General features: G+C 36.6%; 1 protein-coding gene across 2 annotated transcripts in view; it reads left to right on the top strand.

Annotated features, from left to right (window-relative positions):
• Positions 1–26373, top strand: part of EDEM3 (ER degradation enhancer, mannosidase alpha-like 3) — a 79443-nt gene extending 53070 nt beyond the window's left edge. The window contains exons 12-21 of one of the 2 annotated variants that reach the window (XM_006887762.1): positions 98–181; positions 701–825; positions 4300–4465; positions 4703–4857; positions 5925–6078; positions 9702–9893; positions 11028–11193; positions 15662–15847; positions 17684–17731; positions 25730–26373. In XM_006887762.1, coding sequence (XP_006887824.1) covers positions 98–181; positions 701–825; positions 4300–4465; positions 4703–4857; positions 5925–6078; positions 9702–9893; positions 11028–11193; positions 15662–15847; positions 17684–17731; positions 25730–26145 — 1692 coding nt within the window. In that variant the 3' untranslated portion in view covers positions 26146–26373. The remainder of the gene's footprint in view (positions 1–97; positions 182–700; positions 826–4299; positions 4466–4702; positions 4858–5924; positions 6079–9701; positions 9894–11027; positions 11194–15661; positions 15848–17683; positions 17732–25729) is intronic. The other variant, XM_006887761.1, reaches the window with a different exon arrangement.
• The last annotated feature ends 350 nt before the right edge of the window (positions 26374–26723 follow it).

Below are 26723 nucleotides of genomic sequence, written 5' to 3'. Positions count from 1 at the left end.
AATACTTCTGTTTATGATCTAATTTTTGTTGTGCTGTGCATTTGAACTACTTTTTTGAAATTATTTTTGTATCTAATGTGTCTGTCACTTTGTTTAGGCATTTACAACAGATTTCAGGGTACATTGGGCTCAACATCCTTTAAGACCTGAATTTGCCGAAAGTACTTACTTCCTGTACAAAGTAAGCTAAATTGCCTGTTATTGTTATTTACCCTTTGTTCTCTCTTGGACATCTCCCTGTTTTATTTTAGTAATTGGATTTTCAAAGACCTTGTTTAACATTAAAATAGTTGGCTATATCATGGTTCTTAGGATTATTGAAAGATTCAAGAATTGCTGTGTTCTTTGCAGTTATCTCAATAAACATTATTAAAAAGATGTTTTGTATTTATAAAAGTTTTCTATTCGAGAGCTTCTTTCTCAAGCATGCCTCTCACCTTCCTTCATTTAGGCAGCCTTTCTGGGTATTAGAAATTACATGTGAAGGTTAAGGTGACATTTGGGACAGCTTTCCATTTTGTATTTAAGAAATACTCTAAAGCAGACTCATGGCTTATTTTCAGATGTAGATACTGTATCACCTGCATACAATACCTAACATCCAATAGATGCTAAAGAAATATTCAATTAATAAGTAGATAAATGGTCAATTATAAACTATAGTGTGTGTATATATACATATATTCTCCTTTTTTAATAGGCTACAGGAGATCCTTACTACCTTGAAGTAGGGAAAACACTTATAGAAAATTTAAATAAATATGCTCGAGTGCCTTGTGGATTTGCTGCCATGAAGGATGTTCGTACTGGAAGTCATGAAGACAGGTAAACCAATACCTGACATACCTTTTCCTCAGGTTATTTCTTCAACAACATGAAATGTAACTACTGGTTAGTGTTCATAAAAGCATAATGCTTTTCCAAAGGGCATTTTAGGGCATAAACCTCCTTTCTTTCTGCTTTTCTGAGGGGATCCCCCCTCCCCCCATCTTGAATAGACTAATTTTAAACTACTTAAGAAGTTTGTGTGTTCATTTTTATCATGCCTGGCATATAGTATATGCTTGGCTTATTTTTAAGTATATGAATGAATGATTGTTAAGTATCAGAACCTGGTATTCGAGAATGTGGGTTACTTTTTCTTGTTTATACTGTGTAAGATATTGGGAATTAACCTGGTTTTGGTGATCTGGATTGTGATTTGTGTTCAGCCAACAATTCCTTAAAAGCATTCTTTTTCTTGGTGTGTGTACTCGTGTTCTGTTGCTAGTGAAAACCAGTTGTTTTACTGAGTTCTAAATAGATAGGGATGACATGAAATTACAAGCTGCAAAAATTATGCTTTAGTAATTGTAGTATCATTTTAGTGACTTATTCTGAGATCACTTACCCAGTTAGCTTAACTGTTAGAACATAACATCAGTGAACTCAGAAATAAGAGAGGCCAAGGTGGGGTTCCTAGTTTCTTCTGACTACCTGGAATTGATCAGAAATCTCTAAATGGGCAGTAAAGCTTGTTCCTTCATTTGGTTAGCAATAGCTTATCCTCAAATATGTATAGGCCTTTTGCATGCCAGGAGCTGTATGAGATTTTGAAGATGAGAAATTGAAGGTCTGCCTTTTCCCTCACTGAATCAAGGAAGATAGAAAAATCCAAGAAGTGTACTTTTAAAGCAGTGTTAAACTTGCTATTGAACAGATTTATAAGGACAAGAAACATAATATGGAGGAGGCTGACCTCTTTAAGATCCTAGGAGTGGATTCAGAGTCTTAATAGATCAGTAAAAATTTAAAAAAGATGAAAGGAGTAAAGGACACGTGAGGCAGAGATTTCAGAGGCCTGGAAAGCACACAGCTCATCATCAGTCTTCATCACCTCATAGGCTTGTCTCTTAGCCCCTCACTCAGAGATGGGCATCATAGATCGTTAGGCTTGGCACCTCCTTTCTTACTACAGCTGATGAGAAATGGATTTCAGTAAGTAGACGAAAAGATAATAGCAAGAAATGAAAACGCATAAACTGTTGATTTGTTTATGTGTTGACTTTCCTCCTAAATTCTTGCAATCTTGTGAGCACTTTATATGTTCACCTCATTTCCTTCTTACAGCAACTCTCTAGGGTTTAAGTTATGCTATAATCATTATTTTACATATTCTTTTTAGATGGAAGGGCACTGGCATACCATTAGTACAAGCCAGACTGCCAGCCAGAGGAGGTTGGTTCTTGATTCTGTGGTAAACTGGCAATTAATTCAAGGAATAATTAAAGACCTACTGTTTTCCAGGCAGTGTACTTTAATATGAAGATGGAATAATAAATTAGAACCAGCCTTTGCCCTTCTGTGACTTGTAACTAATGAAAAGGATGTAAAATAGAAATACGTTTTTATTTATGTATATAAATAAATATGTAATATTATTTACACACAAATAAATAATTTGTATCTAAAATAAATTTATGTATTAAATATATATCAAATATATTTAGTGGTAAGGAAATGTGCTCTCAGCAAGAAGGTACACAGTTTGAATCTCCCAGCTGTTCTGCAGGAGGAGGATGGGCCGCCTCCTCCTGTGTGATTTACTGCCTCTGAAAACCCGATGGAGAGTCAGCTAAGAGTCAGTTCCAACTTTACAGAACAGAATAATAGCAAGGAAATAATCACTATTATGTGAAATGTGTTATAATGGGAAAAGAATTCTTGGTTGAAGAATTACAAAGATGTATTTTAATCTACTTAGAGAGTTCCATTCTTCTAAATGTAATGTCCTTCTAGTTTTCCTTACATCCATTGGTTCTGACTTCTTGCTACCACCTTTGCCTCATTCTGATTGTATGTCAGTCTGAAGTTTGACTCTTAAAAGATGATATCCAGAAATCACCATACTCAGATTGAAAATGGCATAGCACACTGTTCATGCGGGACTCTCATGGCTTACTGGGAAGGAGTTGCACTTACACTACTAACCTAAATTTAATTTGCTAGCCCAAATTTAATTTAGCTGGAATTGTGAGATCTAAAACCTGCCCAGTAAACCACAAGTTAGTTGTTACTGCAGATGGCTAGAATGCCGTGGGAGGTGGTGGTCGTTAGGTGACCCTCCAGCAGGTTTTCAGGGTCAAGAAATTGCTTGAGAGGAGATTGCCCATCTCTCTCCTGCAGAGCAGCTGATGGATTCAAACCACATACCTTTTTGGTGGCAGCACAGTTCCTTACCACTAAACCACCAGAGCTCCTTAACACTAAACCAGGAAAGGAGTAAATGTACATATCGTGTTACTGTAACTCTCTTTAGCATCTGTACAATTTCTGTGATTTCTAATTTTATGACATCTTTAAAAATCTTTCCAGTTGTTGTTGTGTACATCAAGTCAGAACCAACTCATAGCTGACCCTTTGGTGGGTTTTCAGTGTCAGTTTCACTCCAGAGGAAATTGCCCATCCTAGTCTCCCACAGAGCTGTTGGTGGATTTTAATTGCATGCCTTTGGGATTGCACCACAGCTTCTTAACACCAGGCCACCAGAGCTCCCAAAAATATTTCTTATGCCATTAATTATTTTGTAAAGTAGCACATATTTTTACCCCTGTATTCCTCTCTACTCTTTCTGATAGGCTTGTAAATATTTGTAGAGTTACAGTTATAGTATGTCTGTGATGTGTTATACTTTCTATTAATATTTTGCAAATGATTGACTTTTAAATATCTTGGTTGTTACTTCAGTGGCTACTTAAATATTGAGTTCATCAACATTGTATTCATATCAGGTAACATTAATTGAAATTCCTTTGTGGTTTTCAGAAGCCCTTGTGGTGTAGTGAATAAAGTATTGGGCTGCTAAATAGAAAGTCAGTGGTATGAATCTACTAGTGGATCCACTGAAGAGAGATAAACAATCTTCTGTGTAAATTTAGGGAATGAGAAACCTTATGGAGAGTCATCATGAGTGGGAAATAGCTCGATGGCAGTGGACATAGGAGTTTTGTTATTTGATTTTCAGTAATAAGGTTCATCTGTCTTAACCCCCTGCTAATTTGCTTTCTCTATAGAAGAAACTGAAAACTTTGTCATTAGAGGCCAATGGGAAAACTTGTCTGCAGTATTTATATGATTTAATGTGCATGTGTGGTACATTACACCTGAATTTTTTTTTCTTTTGAAGATTAGAGAGATTCTGTAGTTCTTTGATATCTAAATTGGTAGGGATAGTTTATTGATCCTAACTTTATAGCATTCAGATAGTTGACATTTGGATATTTTTATGTTCTTAGATTTGTTTGTGACCCTTTATTTTAGAATGGATTCTTTCTTCTTGGCTGAAATGTTTAAATATCTTTACCTATTATTTGCTGATAAAGAAGACATTATTTTTGACATAGAAGATTACATCTTTACAACAGAAGCTCATCTTTTACCTCTTTGGCTCTCCACTACAAATCAAAGTGTATATAAGAAGAACACAGTGAGTTATTTTTTTTAAGTAAATGTCTTACTCTTTTTATGTCTATATTTCATCCTCCAAGAGTTGAAAAGAATTTGTATCAATAGTTCAATATTTATGTTGGAAAAAGGAAAAGTACACTTAATGTATTACATCATACTATGCATTTATTCCATGAACTATTTCCTTTTTTAAAAAACTGTAATACTAAGTAAAACCATCAGTTTTACTTACATGTAACTTTTCTTTTTTTTATAGACTTCAGAATATACAGAACTGGATGACAGTAATTTTGATTGGACTTGTCCAAACACTCAGATTCTCTTCCCTAATGACCCATCGTACGCTCAGAGCATTCGGGAACCCTTGAAAAATGTGGTAGATAAGAGTTGTCCTAGAGGAATCATCAGAGTGTAAGATATATTCCTTACCCTTTTTTAATATCAAAGTTCATTCTCACTAAAGGACATATAAATGAATAAATGTATAACATTCAGACTGATACAGAATAATTAGGTAAAAAATTAAGAGTGTTCTTGAAACTGATTAAAATAAAAATTATGTTAGTAAAGTTAAATTGTTGTTGTGATGTACCATTGAGTCAGGACTGACTCAGAGCCGACCCTCTGTAGGTTTTCACAGGCAGTAAATTACATAGGAGTTGATTGTCCATCTTTCTTCTGAGGAGCAGCTGTAGGGCTTGAACCTTGTGCCTTTGTGTTGACAGCACAATTCCTTACTGCTAAGCCACCACAGCTCCCTAAAGATAGATAACAAAGCTTATTCTGTAGTATTATCTATATTCTTAGGAAAGTATACCACGTAGTTTTAAAAATGAAGTAATAATTTTATAACAGCAGAAAACAGAATTTAACTTATATGTAGAAGTTTCATAAAATATTTTTATATGTCTTATGTGTAGAAAACTTTTTCCCTTATGTCTACAGTAAATATATAGTTAGAATATTTGTGTATGTAGCTTGATTTTTTTTTTTTTAGGAGTTAACTTGATCATTGAAGTATCTTTAACTTCATTTTCTTTTCTTCCAAATAGTTATATTGGAAGGATAATTGCAAAGAAAAATAGTTTTATTAATTTTTAAAGTAGCCATTTCTGTTCACTAATCCAAGCATTATTTTAGTACGTTGAGAGAAAATGATGTATTTCAGAGACAAACATAAAAAGTAACAAACCCCAAAACAATTTGCCCTGCATCCTCAAATAGTTATAATTTGACTGATTTAACACTGCCTTATAGACAATAGAGTTTTCAACTGTATAAAGTTGTGTTTGAAATTATACCACTTATTTACTACCTCCATTATATGTATGAAAATAATGAGTTCTAGGTAATCCAGTTTCACTACTTTCAAAACTACCACTTTGCACATATTTAACACATTTTTATTGTTTTATTTATCATTTTTTGACTAGTTCTAATATATAATTTTAAGCTTTGCTTATACTTACTTTTAGCAGAGAGGAGAGCTTCAGGAGTGGAGCTAAACCCCCTCTCAGAGCCAGAGACTTCATGGCCACTAACCCTGAACATTTAGAAATCCTGAAGAAGATGGGTGTGAGTTTGATTCACCTCAAAGATGGGAGAGTCCAGTTGGTTCAACATGCAATCCAGGTAAGACGTTATCATCTTTACTCTGCCATTTCTTGTTCCATCTGCTTCAATAAAATAATGGCACTTGACTTTTAAAACCTTTAATGTTTTGTTTAGAGTTACAGAGTCAGAATTTAGCAATAGAAATATCTTAAGACAATCTAATTCAACCGTTTATTGTTGTTTTCTTCTGTGCTATCAAGTTAAAATCAACTCTTTTCTGACCCTCCAGCAGGTTTTCAAGAGGCAGTAAATTTTATGGGAGGAGCTTACCCATTCTTCCCTTGCAGAGCAGCTAGTGAATTTGAGCTGCATGCTTTTGGGATTGCAGTGTAGTTTCTTATCCTTTAGTAGTGACTGAATCGCAGATAGCTTTCATAATTTGTATAAGTTCTATTGCCTGCATAGGATTCAAATCTAAGTTTTTAATATCTCTGTCTGTTGTCTTGCCACTATTACTTTTATTTAGATCATAATCTTAAAAGCTAAAAATTAGGGTTTATACCTACTTATATTTTATAGTATTTTTGTTTCCAAAGCACTCCTAACTATTACATTCCTTAAATACCAGTTTTGATTTCTATTTGTAAGAAGTTGCGCTGCAGTCTTAAAGGCATGCAGTTCTAGTCTCCCAGCTGCTCCATAGGAGAAGGGTGAGCAGTTTTACCGCACATGACTTACTGCCTCTGGAAACCCACTGGAGGGTCCCTTCCAACTCAGTTGCTTACAACAACAAGATGAAAGATTATATGCCTTTTTTGGGGGAAACTTTTATCCATTTAAGCTTTAATACCACTAAGGCCTTTAAGTGAATTTATTAGCATATTGGTTCTGTGAAAGATATCTAGTTTGTAAAATAATTCTTTAGCCTAGAATTATATTCAAGCATCCCTAAGTCTCAAATTGAGTCATTCTGTGGCTTCACTTTACCCTCAAATTTCTATTCTTTGTTTTCTTATCGTGTCCATTTTTCTTCATTAAAGGATGAAGGATGTCTGCTTTTAAGTTTCACCCACTGTCTTCCAAAATTGTGTGAGTGTTGTTTCTAATGAAATTGCCTCCCTTTCAGGCTCATTAATGAAACACTGTCAGATGTACCAATGACGTGACTGCCATCTAGTCTTGGAAAAAGTGCTGCCACAGTGCTCTTTGGTGGCAAGGATGGTGAAACTTTTCTCACATGCTTTGGGCATGTTGTTAGGTAGGCCCAGTGTTTGGAAAAGGACATCATGCTTGGAAAGGTAGAGAGGAAGACCCTCAACAAGATGGATTGACACTGACTGTTATTGGTGAGCTTAAGTATGTCAGAGATGATGACGATGGTACAGGCTAGGTTCATATCTGTTGTTGATAGTGACTGCATTTGTGAGTTGTAGTAAATTTGATAGCACTTAATAACAAATTGCTTGCTATCCTTTCTTAGAACTTTTCCCTCTTGGCTGTAAGGATATTGCAGCAATTTTTTCTCTTCCTACTTCTCTGTTATTCTGCTTTGTAGATTCTTTTGTAGCTCTTTTACCATGCATGGCCGCTCAGTATAGGCATTACCAAAGAATCTGAACCAAACCCTTTTCATTCTGTACTCTCTACTTTTAGAAGGTCAGCTATCATTTTTGTACTCATGATTGCTGCATCTCATTCTTAGTCTGTGTAGACTTGAATTAATTCTTTCCTCGTTTCTTACTCCCTTCCCTTAACATCAGCCGATCTCTTCTCAGTGGGTTCTCTATCAGTAGTGCATATTATCATTCTAGAAATCACCAGAGCCAGAAATCTCAGGATAGGACTTCAACTCCTTTCAGTAGCCCAAGTCCTCTTTGTCCTCTTCTATCCCTAGCTCAATTCTGTTTGTTCTGGTTATTTTTCCTTAGTAAATAATCTATCTTTTTTCTTTCAACATTGGCAGTTTACACAGTGAAACATACCATCCATTCAGAATGTCTGCTGTACAATTCAGTGGCCTCAGTTATGTGGTTTACATTGTGTCACCACTCTCATTGTCTCTACCCTTGTTGTTTCATCCCCATTAATCTAGAGTCTATCCCTTAAAGTCTTCATCTGTGCTTTAAATAAACTTAGCAGTTTGAACTCTGATGTATACTTCTTTGTAAGAGTACAGTGCTGAAAGAAAACATTCTTTATTAAGCTAAATAGTTGCTAAATTTAATAGTGGCTTCATGGGGTATTTTCAATTCAAATCTTAAAGATTGTTGAGGGGGCATTAAATTCAGGGATTCCCCAAATTTCAGTGGGTTCAGTAAATCTGGTTTCCACATGAATTTGAAGTTCTATTTCCTGATTTTCCATCAGTTGATCAAGATCTATCTAGTGGGTCTCAGGATTTCTTTTCTTGACTACAGTTACTCATTCTTCAACTATTCCTCCTTTTACACTCTTTCAAATGTAATTTTAAATCCTACCCTGAACTACACAAGCAAAGTCAGCCATTCCTTTGTCTTTGCTCCTATTCCCTTTTCTCACTGAAGAAAAAAATTGACTGTCCCCTCTAGTACTTAGCCAAACTCTGGGATGTAAGTGCCTAATACAGATCTTTTGAATTGAACTTCATTTATTAATTCTGATTTCAAGGATGAGTAAGAGTATGAATCAGGTATGAAGTTTATTTCTTAAAAGGAGACCAATACGTGTAGAAAACAAACATCTTTGAGCTTTTTATCAATGTTCAGGGCTTACATAAAAAGTTATTTCCGAACTCATTAAATATTATACAAAATGGTTGATCCTGGAGGACATTATGCTGAGTGAAATATCTCAGTCATAAAGGGACAAATATTGCATAGTGCCACTGTTGTAAAACAAGACTGACATCAGGCTTGGGGAAGACTGAGAAAGGTGGGATAAATTGTGTTTACTGCACTGAAACAGATGAGGAAGAGAATTTTAGGTATTGTCATGACAGGAGTCCAGAATGAAGGCTGCATAGTGGAATGGACTTGGGGGAAGGAATTATACAAAAATGAAAGAATTTTTCTTTTACTTTTCAAAGAGAAGAGTGAACTGGAGTGGGGGAGGGCAGGGGGAAAAGTGCAACAGTGAATGAATGGAAATCCAAAGTTTTCACGAAAGTTAATAATAATAATTTTAAAAATTATTTCTTTATAGAATATTGAAAGAGACACTGGTAAAAATGCCAAATAAATTTTTTTCATAAATGGAATTTCTGAGAGTAATATTTACACATTGATAGAGCGATAACACAAATATGTATTCAAAACCCCATAGCCATTCACTCAGTTCTGACAAATAGCACTCCTTGGGTTTCCAAGGCTATAAATCATAATGAGAGGAGTACCCATCTCTGTCTGCGAAATTACTGGTGGACTTAGATTGCTATATTTTTATTTAGCAGCATCATATGTAATACAATACACTACTAAGGCTCCTTCTATAAAGCAGTTGTTAAGTGCTATCGAGTTGGAATCAACACGTGGCTGACCCTCCAGCGGTTTTCTGGTCCTGTAAATCGCACAGAAGGAGATTGTCCAGCCTTTGGGTTGGCAGTGCAGCTCCTTACCACGAGGCTACCAGAGCTACTCTGAAAGCAGTAGTATATAGGAAATTTTAAAAAGATTGGTTACAGATTCCAGAAAGGAAGAATAAAATGAATCTTCTTCTTTTTGTAGGCTGCAAGTTCAATTGATGCTGAAGATGGGTTGAGGTTCATGCAGGAGATGATTGAATTGTCAAGCCAGCAACAAAAAGAGCAGCAGCTTCCTCCACGAGCTGTACAGATTGTATCCCACCCGTTTTTTGGCCGAGTAGTATTGACTGCTGGGCCAGCACAGTTCGGGCTCGATCTGTCTAAACATAAAGAGGTATGTACACTTAGAATGTGCTTGTTGAATGTGAAACACTGTTTACTCTCTTAAGTTCTTAGTCATTCTAACCAATTTTAAACTTAGTAGTATTAATTGAGCTTCAAATTATACACTCCCAGATTTAATAAGTATATTAAAATATTTTTTAGTCCAAATTTACTTAGGAAGATCAGAGACTACAACCTTCAGAATGAATTCCACATCAGCATAAGGAAAACAAAATTGGAGGACCAATAAGCAACATCATAATAAAGAGAGAAAAGTTAAAGTTTCAAAGATTTCACTTTTCTTGGGTTAACAGCACTCCTGGAAGCAGCAGTTAACAAAACAAATGATGTGCTGTATTAGGCAGATTGACTGTAAAAGATTGCTTTAAAGTGTTAAAAAACAAAGCTGGCAGTTTGAGGACTAAGTTGTGCTTGACCCAAGCTTAGATAATTTTAGTTGCTTAATATGCATTTAAAAAGTGAATAATTAATAAATAAGATTTTAAAAATTGATGCCTTAAAAAAATTGATGCGTTATAACTATGGCACTTGCAGAGAATGTTTAATGTATTGTGGACTATTGGGAGAACAAACAAGTCTGGGAAGAAGCAGCCAGAATATTGCTTAGAACCAAGAGTAGCAAGGCTTTGTCTTTAGTGCTTTGGGCATATTTGGGAGGGACTCATCCATGGAGAAGAAATTCATGCTATTTTAAGAGAGAGAGAGAGAGAGAGACAGAGTGAGAGTGAGTGAGTAAGTGTGTGTGTGTGTTAGATAGTAAATCTGCTTATAGTTCCAAACTTTACCCCTTAGCAGCATTATGTCTTTGAGCAAATGACATAATCTAAGACTCGGTTTCTCCATATGTGAAATCAAGTTATTACCTGTGTTATTTTCCTCAGAATTAGAAATAAAGTTTAATAATAATAATAATAATATGTAGAAAGCACTCTATAAACTGCAAAGTAATGGTCATTAAGTATGCCATAAAACCAAAATTTATGTCAAATAGAAATAGATACTGGATATGTTATCACAAAAATTATTGCATTCAAATTCTCTTAAAGCTGTAGATAATTAAGGTTTAATATAGCTGGGTAGTGATTTGAGAAGGAAAAAAGAAAGTCCTTTTTATTTCTGACAGACAAGAGGATTCGTTGCAAGCAGTAAACCATACAATGGTTGTTCAGAACTTACTAACCCTGAAGCAGTGGTGGGAAAGATTGCATTGATACAAAGAGGACAGTGCATGTTTGCAGAAAAGGCACGCAACATCCAGAATGCTGGAGCCATTGGCGGCATTGTTATTGGTAAGTAATACTTCAGGTTATTATGAGGAGATAATTTTTAGAATTTTTCCTTCTCAGATATTTTATCAAAGGATTTGTCATTATTTTTACATCACCTAGACAGCATCAAGGATAGGCTAACCAAATAAGTAATTCAATGACTCATAATATCTCTTAGACTGAACCAACTCATAGCTGACTCTCCACTGAGTTTTCAGAGGCTGTAGATCACATGGGAAGAGACTATCCAAATTCTCCCATGGAGCTGCTAGTGGATTCAAATTGCCAGAGAGATGCCACAATGCCTTATGAACTAGGCCACCAGAGCTCCTAATTTCTGTATGTCTAACACATTTTGAAAGCATATATTTGGTTTTGCATATGTTAATGCTAATAAAAATCCTTAGGACTAGGTAGGAGGGGGAGGTGTAGGTGAGTGGTAGAAACAGTACTATGCATGAGAAACTATACCCCTGAGATCCAAGGTTTCCTAAGGGCAGAAATTATATACTGCCACCTCCATTATGGAGCTTTTGAAAATTTTCGTTCCTCTGCAAAGCTGTTGTTTGTAGTGAGACACATCTGTGTGCAGTTAGTAGCTCTGCCACATAATCTTTGTGTGACCTTGGCCAGGCTCCAGGTTCTTGAGCTGTTCACTTGGCCAGATGCATTTTGAATTTAGGTGGAAATGGTAATGAACTCTTAGATGTGTTGAGCTGCTGACAAAAGGTTCAGCAGTTTGAGTCTGCCATACCACTCTTATGGAAGAAACACAGGCAGTCCCCTCCTGTCAACATTTACCTCTCCAAGTACCCAAAGGAAGGTCACCATGAGCCCAAATCTGTGGCAGTGAATTTGGTCATGCTCTGGCAAAACACTCAGCTGCTCACCAAGAGGTCAGAGTTTGAACCCAACACCTACTTATTGAAAGAAAGGTGTAGCATCTGCTTCCATAAAGATTACAGCATTGGAAATCCTGTCAGATTGTTATGAGTCAGAATCAACTCAGTAACAACAAATTTGGTGGTTTTGGTTTTTGTATTAGTAGGTTTGTTGTTGTTGTTTCTGTTGATTGCCGTTGAGGCAAGCATGACTTCCAGTGACCTTATGACATGAACAAAAGGCCTGAGGCCTTTCTATAACTATTGTCATTTGTCAAAATTCATAGCTTCTAGAGGCATGTTGTTTAGGAAGTGGATGCCATCCTTCTTGGTTTAAGAGTGTGTAAAAAAATAAACACAAACACACATGTGTATCATTTCTTTGTATACTATCTGATGCATCATCAGTATAAACACTAGCAATTATTACCAGGTACTAGCAGATTATTAGGGAGCACTGGTGACCCAGTGGTCGTGAGCTACACTGCCATCCGAAAGACATGTGGTTTGCATCCACCAGCTGCTTCATGGGAGCAAGATGGACATTCTTCTCCCGTGTCATTAAACTGTCTCTGAAAAAGAGGGTCAGCTGTAGGTTGGTTCCAATTTGAATGTATACAACAGCAACCGCAGATTATTATCACCTTGAGCCTTTTCCCATTAAAATGAAAAAATCCTCTATTTAAATAATTGTATCCCTAGATATCAGCCACTGGACTTCAATTTTTTGTTTTTAATTAAAGAAATCTATTTTCTTAGGTTATGACTAGCAATGAAAATTGTTTTTTCTGTATTTTAAGTAATAGAAGTTTTCATTTACAAAGAACTGGAAGATCAAAGGTCATAGCCTAATTATGAAGTCTATATAGTTTGTCTCTGAGGGCGTGTCCATTTTTTAAATCCTTTTTTTTTTTAAGGATAGAAGTCTCTGTATAGTTTGTCTCTGAGGGCATATCCATTTTTAATACTTTTTTAGGATAGATTTACTTCTTGAATTTATGACTCATAAAAAGGAAGACACTTTAAAAGTATTACTATTTATTCCAGTGAAAAATTATCAACTATTTTGTTTGTTTAATACGATGAGAACTCTAGGGGCTTGTGTGCGATCGAGTTGGAACTAGCCTATAGCTCACCCCTGGCAGGTTTTCAAAGGCTGTAAATTGCACAGAAAGAGATTGCCCATCTTCTTCTCAAGGAGCAGTTGGATTCACTCCTTGTGCCTTTGGATTATAGTACAGCTTCTTACCACTAGGCCACCAGAGCTTGTAGTGGCTTCTTGTTGTTATTGTTGTATACCACTGAGTCAGAACCTATGTTCTGTGGGTTTTCAAAGGCATTTATTCACTTGGGAGGAGACTGCCACTGTTACTCCTGGTGAGCAGCTGGTGGGTTTAAAATGTGGCTTGGGGATTGCAATGCAATTTCTTTCCACCAGGCCACCAGAGCTTTGTAATGGCTTAGTGATAAGAATTGTGCTCCAGTGTAAAAGTAGCCACCAGGTGCTCTACAAGAGGAAGATGGGCAGTCTCCTCCTGTGTGAGTTACTGCCTCTGAAAATCCCCTAGAGGGTTAGTACAAGTCAGTTCTGACTTGATGGCATTCAACAGTAATCCAGCATGAGTATTCCAGTGTTGACTGGTAAATGCAAACATTTAATAGGTAACTAGTATCAAAAATTCTTTTGAGTAGATGGTCAGAAGCTTATCAAGCCTATAAAACACAACAAACTCACTAATGTTGTTGTTATGTGCCGTTGAGTCGCTTGCAACTCATAGTGACCCTATGTACAACATTGCTAATGGTTTTGTAAATAAACTCTGCTGACAGAAAGCTATGCTGATTAATGTGTATATCATTTGTGACTACTTTGAGGCAGAACTGAGGTATAGCAAAAAAATGTATGGCCCTCAGAGCTTATCACTATCAGGCCAGAATTTACGTTTTGACTTAAATCATCTTCTTTACCCTTGTTTATTTTCCAAACTGAGACTTTTTAATTCAAGAATTTGAAAAATCTTTATATCACTATTCTTTTGAACATTTCTTTACATACTGAGACATTAAAATAAAAAAAATAAAATTTGGAACATATGCATCAATACTTTTTCCTTTTGTAGAATATTTTTGTGTTTGAAATATAATTCTATGGATATTCTATGGTTTAAAATGTAGGTAAAAGAAAATATTTATTTTAGTAACTAATTAATTAGATGCCCAGTCTTATGCTGGGTTTTCTGTATTAATAATAAGAGATAACTGTGCTTATTCTCAGGAAATAGAATTTTTCTAAGGAAAAACTTTCTTCTGTTCTGACTTTTCTCCTAATTTTATTTTTTCTTATTAGTATTTTGTGTGGAGGGGGGAGACTTGTTTTGCTTTAGTTTTTAATTGTATTCAAATGACCGAATTAGTGCTTAGTGTTGTATTACAAGTACTGGAAGTACCAATTACCTTAGGTTATTTGTTTGTAAGACATAGTAATTTACTCAAGCTAGTTTAACAATAGAAGTATAATTGTAAGGAAATGGATTATTTCAGTGATTAAACCCAGAAGTGAAAGATACAATTGAGCCTCACCAGGAAGTAGATGTAGAATTATGATCGTGAACAGTTTTCGTGTCACTCTCTTTGGGTGCTTGTGTGCGTCTGTGTTCACCCATTCCAAAACTGCAGCCCCACCCTGAGTCTGTGCCACTTAACCATTACAGTTACTAACTGAATAAGCCTTTCTCAGTGCTGGTGTCAGGTTCCCTGTAGAGACTGCTCACCTTGAATCAGTTAGCCATCCTTTGTCTAATCAGTTACTACTGCAAGGAGGGTCATATATGTGTTCTCTGCTTAACAGGGCCTGAGAGGGTGAGCTCTGAGTTAGGGCAGACAGGGAGACACAAGTTAGAAAACTGGCATGTAAGATTGAAGTGAATTGGATTGGTAATTGGAAGAAAACAATATAATCCGTCCTGTTACTCTTATGTACCATCAAATCACTTGCGGCTCATAGTGACCATATGTACAACAGCCTCAGTACTCTTAGTTAACCAGTGGAAGATAGCAATCTTAAATGTAGCCTATAATTTTCTTTGTAAATGTTATCCATATTAAAAACTATCAGTTTGCAGTTTGGAAAAACAGTATTATGCTGTTAGAGAAAATCTTAAGCAATGACAACATTTTAATTAATTCATAGTTCTAACATTTGTAATCCATGCCTTTATTTTCATTTCAAAACATTTTCGTAATCATGGAAAAGTTTTACAATTATAACTCTAGAACTCAATGTTGTATGCTTTTCTTTAATAGATTATTTATCTGTCTTTCTATACATCAAGTAGTTCATTATAATTTACTGAAATTTTGTTTTATATTTGTTCCACAGTTGTAAATAATGCTCTGGTAAACTTTTGCACTTAACTATTCCCTTAGGATAAATTTGTAGAAGTAGAGTCAGAGGATGTTTTTCTTGAAACAATAAAATTAAGGTTATATCTTGGGGTGTAATGATTTAAATTTAGTATGCCATCAGTAAAGGTTGGTAGGTTTTTTGTGTTTTTTTTTCTTTTAATGGGTGAATGTTTTACTGTTTGCTGTGTTCATTTTCTGTCTAGATGACAATGAGGGGAGCAGCAGTGATACTGCCCCTCTGTTCCAGATGGCAGGGGATGGAAAGGACACAGATGATATCAAGATTCCTATGCTCTTCTTATTCAGCAAAGAAGGAAGTATCATACTGGATGCCATCCGGGAATATGAAGAGGTGGAAGTGCTCCTTTCTGATAAAGCAAAAGATCGAGGTAAGGATTAAAAAATAATTGGTGCTTTCATGCAGATTAGCGTTAATTTTAGTAGTCTCAGTCACAAAAATGAGTTATAATTTTCTTATTTTTACTTTTTATTTTAGATGTGAGTAGTACAATATTTTGCTTTGTTTACAGACTTAACCATATTTTACACTTATATTTTAGTTAATATTTTGCAGTGGTTACCTGTGAAGATGAAAACACAAATGACTGCAGTGCAGAAGTAGTTTAGGTAGTTTACAGTGCAAAAATGATATGCATTGTTCAGTTTTACTGTTATTGCATTTTACATTCCTTTTGTAAGAGGTTGAATGGTGTTATGTACAACATTCTGATACTTGACTCTTAGCAGGCTACCTCTCATCAGGTAACTGCTATCAGGTTAAAAACTCTAGCGATCTAACAGCTTCTTTCGGCTGAGCTCAAAGTGCATTGCATGGGTACAGTCAGTCTTCATTGTTCACAGATTCTCTGTTTACAAAGCTGCCTACTCACTAAAATTTATGTATTACCCGCAGTCAATTCTTGCAGGACTTGAACAGTTGATCACTGATAGGCATAATGAGGTAGAAAATTTACGTGGCAAATTTAGCATGTAAGATGAGCAAGGCAACATTCTGCCTTCTTGTTGCAGTTCTCACATTATAAACAGGTTTCTTTCTCACATATTTAGTGCCACTTCTTTTCTGTAGTGTGTGGGGTTTATTGGTTCACTATTTAAAACAGCCTCCAAGCACATTGTTAGAGTGCTGTCCTTCTGTTCTAGCCACATGAGGACTGTGTGGGCTGTGCCCACTGGGGAAAATATATGTGTTAGATAATCTTTGTTCAGTCATGATATACAGTCCTGTTAGCCATGAGATCAGTGTTAATGAATCAACAAAGTAAGGTACCTTTAAATAGAAACACATAGAAGGCAAGGTTATTAATTATTCATGTGACCAAAATATTGTATCCAGAAGCTCACAGAAACTTAATCCTTCAATTTCCCTTAGGAGCAGTGTATCAAAATCCACTAATTCAACTTTTTCAGGCAACTTTCTAGACCATAACTATCATTAATAACAAGAATTGACTGTATAAGTAACATGAATTACAAATCACTGATGTTTTGAAAAAGCAGACAAAATATACTTAATGAGAATGTGTAGTGCTGTGTAGGCCATGATGTTTACTTCTCATTTATGGATAATGATTTTATTACATAATTTGGATGCCTTTTAAAACCTTAAGTACTATATAAATGCAAGGTCTTGATAGTAATTGTCTTTTATAGTTTCCACATAGAACTCGAGATGAGCCATCATGTAGGCTGTGATCCTGGTTAGGAGAATAGCCTTTCTTACTCACCGGTGACTCTGTAGTGAGTGCAATACTCCTATTATATAGGGTTGTGTCCTTGGAGTGTTTAATAAGAATGTAGGAAAACGGATTCAGTCACTATCATTTCCATATGGGACATCTTCAAAGAGAAATAAATGTTTAGTGGTAATCTAATAATAGCCTATTTACTGTTCTCTCTTCTTGTATTGCTTTTTACTCTTCTTTGAGATTCTTTCAAATGTCAGTATTTAAAGAGCAGTGGAGTCAGTGGGTAGAATTTATGTATTTAGGGAGTAAGAGTGGAAATAGATCAGAATACAGAGGCTTTCTAATCTTAAATCTTCCTATATACCAGACATATTTTTTCCTTACCCTCTTTTTCTAAATTCAGATCTTTCTTATTTATGTGCATTTAGACACATCAACCATAAGCAAATTATTATTCCATATAACTCTTTTATGCCTTTGCTTTTCCCCTCTTATCCTGTGCTACCATTGGAATTTCAGCAGCAATATTAAAAGGTAAAATGATTCCAAACTACATTATTAATAGTAGTAAGTATCTTGCGTTAATAAACTTTTAAGTTATATATATATTTATACAATGACCAAGGAGGATAGAAGGAGAATTGATGCCTTTGAGCTGTGGTGCTGGAAAAGAGTATTGAGAATATTATGGACTGCTAGGAAAACAAACAGATTCGTCCTGGAGAGGGTTAAACCGGCTGGCTCCTTGGAGGCAAGGATTGTGAGGCTCCATCTAACATACTTTGGACATGTTGTGAGGAGAGACAGGTCCTTGGAAAAGGACATCATGCTTGGGAGGGTGGAGGGACAGCACAGGAGGGGAAGGCCCTCTATGAGGTGGATTGATTCAGTGACTGGGATAATCGGGATGGGAGTGTCAGAGACAGTGCGATTGGCACAGGACTGAGCAGAGTTTAGGGCTGTTGTACATAGGGTCGCTATGAGTTGCAAGCGACTCGACGGCACATAACAACAATAACAACATATATTTCAGCTATCCCATAAAAAGAATTCTTTATCCTTTAATAATAAAGTTTATTCATTATATATCATGCAATTTCCATGCAAGAGTCACTTTCACAGAGATTTTATCACTTTTCTTAAGGAATACAATGTAAAATATTTTAAACATTGACTTGTTTTAAGGTTACATATATATATGGGGCAGGAGAGGGAGGAAGGTAGGTTAGCACATAATGAGATTTCCATACCAGAGAAAAAATATGGAAAATGAAAAATTCTGCAATGGAAAAATAAAACAAAACTTTGAACAGTATTCTGTTAACGACCTTACAATGAAATAGCATTGCAGCTGGTGGCCTCAATAGCGTGTGCCTTGGGGATTGCAGCGCATCTTCTTGCCACTAGGCCACCAGAGCTGCCTCATTTAAGTAGAGCTGCATTTTTTAGTTTTCACTACCTAATAGGATGATACTTTGATTTTTTAAAAAAAATTCTCTTTTTGTCTAATAGCTTTTTTGAGGACTCTGTAAATTTATGATTAGCTAAATCACCATCAGATTACTAATATTTATCAGTGTAAAACAAACAATGATAATAGTTTTATTAATTATTCACTTTATTCCTTTAGGAAAATATCTTAAGGAGTTAATGTTACCATTCATTTGATACATAGTTGTGTATCAGTTTTTCTCACCTGCATTAAAATCAACTAGAAAATTTGTTACAAGTGTAGCTTCCTAAATTCTACTCCAGAATATTGAATCAGATCCTCTGAAGGTGAGAAATACTAATATGAAATATGATTTTAAGCAGGCATCCCAGCTAATCTGATTCTGTTTCTCACTTTGAGAAACTGTGAACAAGAACAAGAGGGGACTCATTTTCTCTCTCCTACCTGTGTGTCAACTGTTTTGTTCCCCCACGGATACTAGGTAGGATGATTTTTTTTTAAATAGGTATGCCAAATATCCTTAAAATTCAGTGAATAATCAGATTTTGAAATTTTTTTAATACTTGTCTAAATTATTTTTCAAGTTTAAAAGCCAATTAGAAGACTTGGTGATCACCCTAATGCATTATGCAAAAGCACTTGCCATTAAAATCCCTTCTAGATTGCCCTCAGAAAATCTTATTCCACAATTACCTATTTTTCTTATAAAATCACTGATTTTGTATTACTCACTGCTTCTACCCACACATTAATACAGACTAGTAAAAGCCTCCCAACAAGTCTCTGCCTTCCTGCTATTATTCTGATGACAAATCTGTTCTTTAGAAATTGAAGCCTGATAAGTTTGTCAAGCAGAGATGCTGCTTGCTCAGGTCAAACTAATCATTGCTTCTAAAAGTTAGTTTGTCCACAGGTTGTAATTGAAAATAAAATTAACATAATTTTTCTCATATCTTGCAACCTTCCCAAAATTCCAGAACTTTAAAAATTTTTTAATAATAATTACAACCTTGTGTTCACAAAAAAGGCAGTGTGTTCTCTTTAGAATCAATTTCATTTTCTCCGTAACATTTCTTAAGACCAAAAAAAAAAAAAGAAAAAAAATCAACCCTATATCTTAAGTTGTCATGTATTCTCTCGCTTATGGAGGTCTACAGTGCCTTAAAAGTTAGAGGCACGTGACTACTTCTCTGTGTCTATCTGGTAAAAAGGCAGGTATAGACCATGGGAAGGGGGAAAGATCCTATGATTTGAAATATTCTTAAGTCAGGCAATATGGATTTTATCTTCCCCTACTGGTCTTGGTCTTGGTACACTAGTATGTGCGTAGAGTTGAGAAACAGAGGGGGGGTTGTGTGTGTACATGAGAGAGAGAGAGAGTCTGTGTGTGTATGTGCACCCCCAATCAAGAGTTACATTACATAGTTGTGTACCACTGAATCAGAACCAACCATAGCTAACCCTGCAGCTGGTTTTCAGAGACAGTTAATTACAGGAGGACATTGTTCTTCTTTCTCCCACAGAGCAAGTAATGAAATGGGTTTGAACCATGTCCTTTTGTGTTGGCCGTGCAATTCCTTATCACTAAGCCACCAGGGCACCCTATATATTATTATTATTAATATATATTATACATATAAGTAATATATTGTTATCGGAAGCATTTTTATCTACTATAATTATATTATCTAATACTGTAGTATCAATAGGTGGAGTACAGGAGATTTTTAGAGCAGTGAAAAAATCTGTTTCAGATAGCCTCTTTGCCTGGAGAGGAGCATTGGAAATATTTTTATTAGCAGAATTGATACTTAACTCACTCTTCTCCAGGGCATCCTTTATCAATCACTATCCCACCTCATGGTTACTTTCTCTTTGTGTAACAAATAGCCATCTTAAATAGCCATATTAGATGCCAACTTCTATGTATTTTTCTCCTGGGCGAAATGGAAGACATGATCTTTTTTTTCTTTTTATTCATCCTTTTTTGAAAAACAAATTTCGACTTTATAGGAAAACTGAGCACAAAGTCCAAGAAACATACACTCCCTTCCTTTTCCTCAAAACAGTTTCTCCTGTTAAGTCTTGCATTTGTTTGGTAGGTAGGGATTTCAGCTGATGAACCAATAATGATGTTGTTGTTGAGTACTGTGGAGTAGGAACCGACCCACAGCTGACCCTCTTGTGGGTTTTCTAGGCAGTTAATCACCAGGGAGGGGATTGCCCATGTTTCTCCCAAGGAGCAGTTGGTGGCCTCAAACTGCATGCCTTTGGGGTTGAAGCACAGCTTCTTGCCACTAGGCTCCTAGAGCTCCCTAATGATATATTTATTGTTGTTTGCCTTTGAGTTGAGCACGACTCATAATGACCCTGTGAAGAAAAGGCCTAAAGCCCCTCTGCAACTATCGCCATTTATCAAAGTTCATAGAGTTTCTGGAGGCAAATTGTTTAGGAAGTGGATGCCATTCTTTGTGTTGTACAAATTTTAGCAAATGCATACAGGCCATGGTCTTTGCAATCACTTGCATCAGAGAGTTGGACAATGACTAGGGAGGAGGATAGAAGGAGAATTGATGCCTTTGAGCTGTGGTGCTGAAGAAGAGTATTGAGGGTACCATGGACTGCTAGGAAAACAAACAGATTCATCCTGGAGAGGGTTAAACTGGGCTGCTCCTTGGAGGCAAGGATTCTGAGGCTCCGTCTAACATACTTTGGACATGTTGTAAGGAGGGACAGGTCCTTGGAGAGGGACATCATGCTTGAGAGGGTGGAGGGACAGCGCAGGAGGGGAAGACCCTCTATGAGGTGGATTGATTCAGTGACTGGGATAATTGGGATGGGAGTGTCGGAGACAGTGCGATTGGCACAGGACAGAGCAGAGTTTAGAGCTGTTGTACGTAGGGTCGCTATGAGTCGCAAGCGACTCACTGGCACATAATGACAAGTACAACATGTCACGTATCTATGATAACATTGTTATACAGAATTGTTAAGCAAACCCCAACTCTGTGCCATCAAGCTAGAACTGACTCACAGCTGATCCTCCAGTGGGTTTTCAGGAACGGTAAATCATTCAGGAAGGGATTGTTCCTTTCTCTCATGGAGCTGCTTATGGATTCAAACATTAGAGAGGGTTCACTTTTGGGTTGGCAGTGCAACTCCCTACAGACCATACTGCCAGACTAACAGAGTGGTTTCACTGCCTTAAAAATCCCCCTGTACTCCATCTACTTACAAGAGCATCTTTTTAATATAGCTCTGCTATTTTCATTGTATTATGGCTCTTTTCCTGTTTGTTATCTGTATATTCCTTGCTTTCCGTAAATGCTGAATGGACATGATTTATTTAATGCTTGATTTTAAAATAACCCAGTCTGAATTTTACATTTTACTAGTGATCTCGTATATTAAAAGTTCCGATTTTGCTTCCTTGTTATGTAGAGGTTTTCTTCTTTGCTTTCTGTGTTTCCAATCAACTGTTCCTGAACTTACCAGTTATAGTTATACCTCAGAGGGCTGTGTGACTCCCTTTCAGGTAACCATAAGGACCTCAGAAGGAAGATTTGTGTAGCAGTCCCCAACTCCTGACTTCTGCTTCATTTCCTGATTACTGCCTCCGTTTCGTGTGCTGTAGTCCAAATGTTTGTGGATAACAAAATATTTTCTTTTTCCAGTGTTCTTAAGAATCTTCTTCCTGTCTCTCTCCCTTTCTCCATTAAAATTCAGCTTGATACTTTTATTTGCTATATATAGTAATAATTGCTCTTTTGAGCACCTTTTAAACTTGTAGCAAATTCAGTTTTTCAGAGGTGTATCAAGAAAAATTTTATAATCTCTTCCCTTCCTGAAATAATTAACCAAATTAGCAGTTTCTCTGTATGTTATCTTTTCTGTATTTTTCTTTTACATCACGAGGAGCACTGAGCTGCTAACCAAAAAGCAGGTCATCCCAGCCCACCAGCTCCTCAGCAGGAGTAAAGTAGAGCAGTTCAGCTGTGTCACGTAGTCTCACTGTGAGTCCAAAGAGATTGGATATCAGTGAGTTTAAATACCATAAAGTCAAAAGATGGCATGTGATTTTTACTCATGTCAGCATCATGTAAGTAGCACTGTTAATTCCTTAAGTCTCCAGAGTTACCTGTCTTGCTTCAGAAGACCACTTCACCCTGTTTTTATAGTCAGTAGCATGTGAAAGTTCTGATGGCCTCCTGGGTGTAGAGCTGTGCTGCCAGCCGATAGGTGGGTGAGACTAGTCCACCAGCTGTTCAGAGGGAGAAAGGTGGGCTTTCTCCTGTGCAGTTCACGGCTTGTGAAAATCTACTGGACTTGCACCTCTGAGTCAGTTCCATGTCAATATCACAACAAACATGCATGCTAAGTGGTAGTAAGTAAAATAAATAGCATGTTAAACCAAACCAGACCCATGCCATCAAGCTGATTCTGACTCACAGTGACCCAGTAGGACAGTGTAGAACTGAGCCTCGGGTTTCGAAGAGGGTAAGTCTCTCTGCTCCTGTGGAGCAGCTGGTGAATTCCAACCATCTGTCTTTTTGTTAGCAGACAAATGCCTTATTCACAGTGCCACGAGAGCTCCTGATACTGTCTTAGAGAAAAAAAGAAAGCTTGTTCTTAATTTGATTATGTTCTTATTTTATGCCACCAGGTTGATTCTGGTTCACAATGACCTTATAATACAGAGTAAAACTATCCTATTGGGTTTACAAGGCTGTAATCATTACAGAAACACATTGCTCTTTTATTTTATCTAAGTGTTGTTTTTATGTGCAGTCAAGTCAGAACCAACTCTTGCTGACTCTAGGCTCTAAAACATACAGGAGGAAGTTGCCCATCTTTCTTCCATAAAGCAGTGGGTAGATTCGAACCTCCTTCCCTTTGGATTGGCAGCATAACAGCTTGCCACCTAGTCACAGAGCTCTCTTAACTGTTAACTCTTTACAGTGCTCTTGATTATGATATACCTTTACTTTTCTATATTTAAAGTTCCGGTACTTAAGAGAAATCCATAGTTTCCATGTCCAAAATTATGTATACATTAATATTCTTTGTTTATGTGTTATGTAAAATTTTGTCATTTGTACCTTGTGTTCTATTCTTACTCCTGACTGTGAATTTCACTCATTCCCTGTCTAACTTCCTTTTACTTTACTGAAATGCTCTCTCATATTCAGGTCATCAGTAAGTTTCATGGCACTAATATGAGAATCTGTACTGGTTTTCTTCTTACTTGGCTCCTCTGACCTATCCCTTCCTCTTTGAAATACTCCTTACTTTTCATTTCCGTAACACAGTGTTCTCCAGGATGTGTATCTGTTATTTCTGGCTGTTCCTTTCCTCTTCTACCTTGCTTTTAAGTTTTGGCTTTCCTCAAGCTGGCTGCTCTCATCACTGCTCTCTAGCTGAATAGTCCCAACCTTGCTCATGCCTTTACAGATGATGCTTGTATTTATATCATAAGTACAAACCTCTGTTCTCTGAGTGACAAATTTATATATCCAACTCTCTACTTGACACTTCCTCTCTAATCTGCCAAAGATCTCTGTTTCAGCCAGCTGTTAATGTTCTGTCTGATCTTCCTTGCCCTCTCTTCCCCATCAGAATGACAAAAACAACCTTAAAAAAATAAGCATTACCTCCCACACACATCCACCTGCACAAGTCACAAACATGGTAGTCCTCTTTTACACTTCCCTTACCTTCTCTCTGCTACCTCCATACACGTAATCCATTACTAGTCCAGTTTTTACCTATAAGAACCAAACCCATCCACTTCGGCCTTTTCTGTCACTGTCTTCGTCCCAGTTATTTCCCAATCTCTGTCTTCTCTGGCCCTTATTAAAATCTATTTTTACCTTTCATCCAGAGATAGATTTTAAATTGCAAATTACTTGTTACACTTTTGCTTTTAATAATTTCCCATTTCCATCGAGGAAGGGAAAAAAAGCAACCTGTAATATTGCCCACACAGCCTCTCAGTGTCTGGCTACCTGTGAATTCTGCACTTCACTCTTCATTTCTCTCTGTTTGCTTGAAGACCTCTGATTATTTTGGTTCTCCCCAAGCTCCCTCTGCTTTTACATGTTTGTATATTATGGTACCTCTACCTGGAGAATTCTCTCCCTTTCCTTTAACTGTGTTTTCCTTATAAAATGCAACTCATGTCACTTCAGTAAGAGAACCCTCAAATCTCTGTATTTTCTCTCTTCTGAACACCAGGTATGTCTCTGCCATAATACGGGTTACAGTTGCTGTCTACCACCTGTTCTGTGCTGCCCATGCCCCACCCATCAGGGGAGGTCTAGTGTCCGTCTTGCTCTTACTCACTTCTAGCACCTTGCACAGTCCTCCACACAGCAGACCCTCCGTGGAGGGTTGCTAACTGCCTGTGCTGCAGAGGCCGAGGTTGAGCAAGATGCTACGGGTCAATGGTTGATGTTTTGAAGCACTTTTTTATAGGAACTCTAAACACCCTTGATGCTTTCATCCGTGTGTGCATTACAAGAGATCTAACTCATTCTTTAGCCTTTCAGTAGATTTTCTATTGTATTTAATAAAATATAAATTTATAGGCATAATTCTTGTTTGTAAAAATTATTTAACCAGTCACATTACTAGCCTTAATGATCCAGAAATCTCATGTTAATCTCTGTCTTCAAGGTTTAGTGATCAGGAATTTCATTTTTGTAAAGCCTGTTTTCTTAAAACTGTAAAAATGATATGTACTGTTAATTTATTATACTTTAATATTTAAAATTTCCTGAATCTAGAAAATTAATGAATTCTAGATGTAAATTACAATACTATATAGATTTTATGATTAAGTAGTATATTTCTTGGCATTTTATTACTCATAGGAGGGAATCTTCACAGTTTTCAGTCAGTTCTTTCCATTTGAAAAAAAAAATTCCTAATACTGGCACATTTTGTTTTCAGTGTTAATCTTAACCATTCTGCCATAACATAATGAGCCTTGACTTTTTTACTTTTTCATTTTATTGCAAAAATTTGTATGTTTTTGAAAGTAATAGGTAATTCTTTTCAAGAGGAAAGTAGCATGAAATTTGCATGAAATTTGATTGTTTTATTTTATACAGATCCTGAGGAAAATGAAGAACAGCCATCCCCTGAAAATGACTCTCAGAATCAGAGTGCTGAACAGATTACGTCCAGTTTTCAGGATTTTGACTTGGTTGATCAAGAGTCTCCTGAGGAAAGTTCTCCAAACTCTTCCCCAGAATCATCAGAATCATTATCTCCAGCGGAGATGGACAGTGCAACAAGCATATCCCCTTCCAAACAGAATTCTGATCCCACAGAAAACCATGAGACTGCAAGTCCCAATGGTGAATGTACAGATTTAGATAACCAACGTCAACAACAATCAGAAACTGAGGAAGATTCCAGTCCTAATGTTAGCTGGGGTAAAAAGGCCCAGCCAATAGACTCCATTTTGGCAGACTGGAATGAAGACATAGAAGCTTTTGAAATGATGGAGAAAGATGAGCTATGACTCACTAAGGAACCTGGTGGTAGGTATTTAAAAAGAAAAGATAAACTGTGGTTAATAGACACCCTAGTACCAGGCAGGCTCTCCAAGGGGAGACGTTAAGTATGGTGATGAGCAACCACGTTCTGACTGGGATAGTTTGTCATAGGAAATCAGAGGATGTTGTGTTAAAATTGACCTTGTTTTAAAACTGTCCCATCAAAAATGGGAACCCACAATTCCCCCCTCAGAGAGTAACATTCTGCTGTCCTGCAGCACCTCGGGCTCTAGGTGGGCATTCCTGGGAACCAGATGCTGCAGTTCCTGGAAGGACAGGAACAAATGTGGTTAATAGTGGAGCAGGGAGTGGGAATTTTATAGCTTTCCAATTAAAGAAAGCTTGGCTTTCTTGGTTTAGGGGTTGAGGGCTCTCTGGGAAGAGGCGTAAGCATTGTGGGCATTCTGGTGGTTCTGCCTTCACAAAACCACTCTTAAGTGACTTAAGTGTTTATGAAACATGTACTCATGGTAAAAGCAGTCTTTGCTCATCACTTCCTGGCTTTATTAAGTGACATGTGATCAAGGTGACTTGATTTTCTTTT

Source organism: Elephantulus edwardii, unplaced genomic scaffold (genome assembly GCF_000299155.1).
Source record: "Elephantulus edwardii isolate Elephantulus edwardi_28Jun2011 unplaced genomic scaffold, EleEdw1.0 scaffold00061, whole genome shotgun sequence".
Classification (NCBI taxonomy): Eukaryota; Metazoa; Chordata; class Mammalia; order Macroscelidea; family Macroscelididae; genus Elephantulus; species Elephantulus edwardii.
The sequence above is the reverse complement of the archived record's forward strand: the minus strand, read 5'-3'. Positions and strand labels throughout refer to the sequence as shown.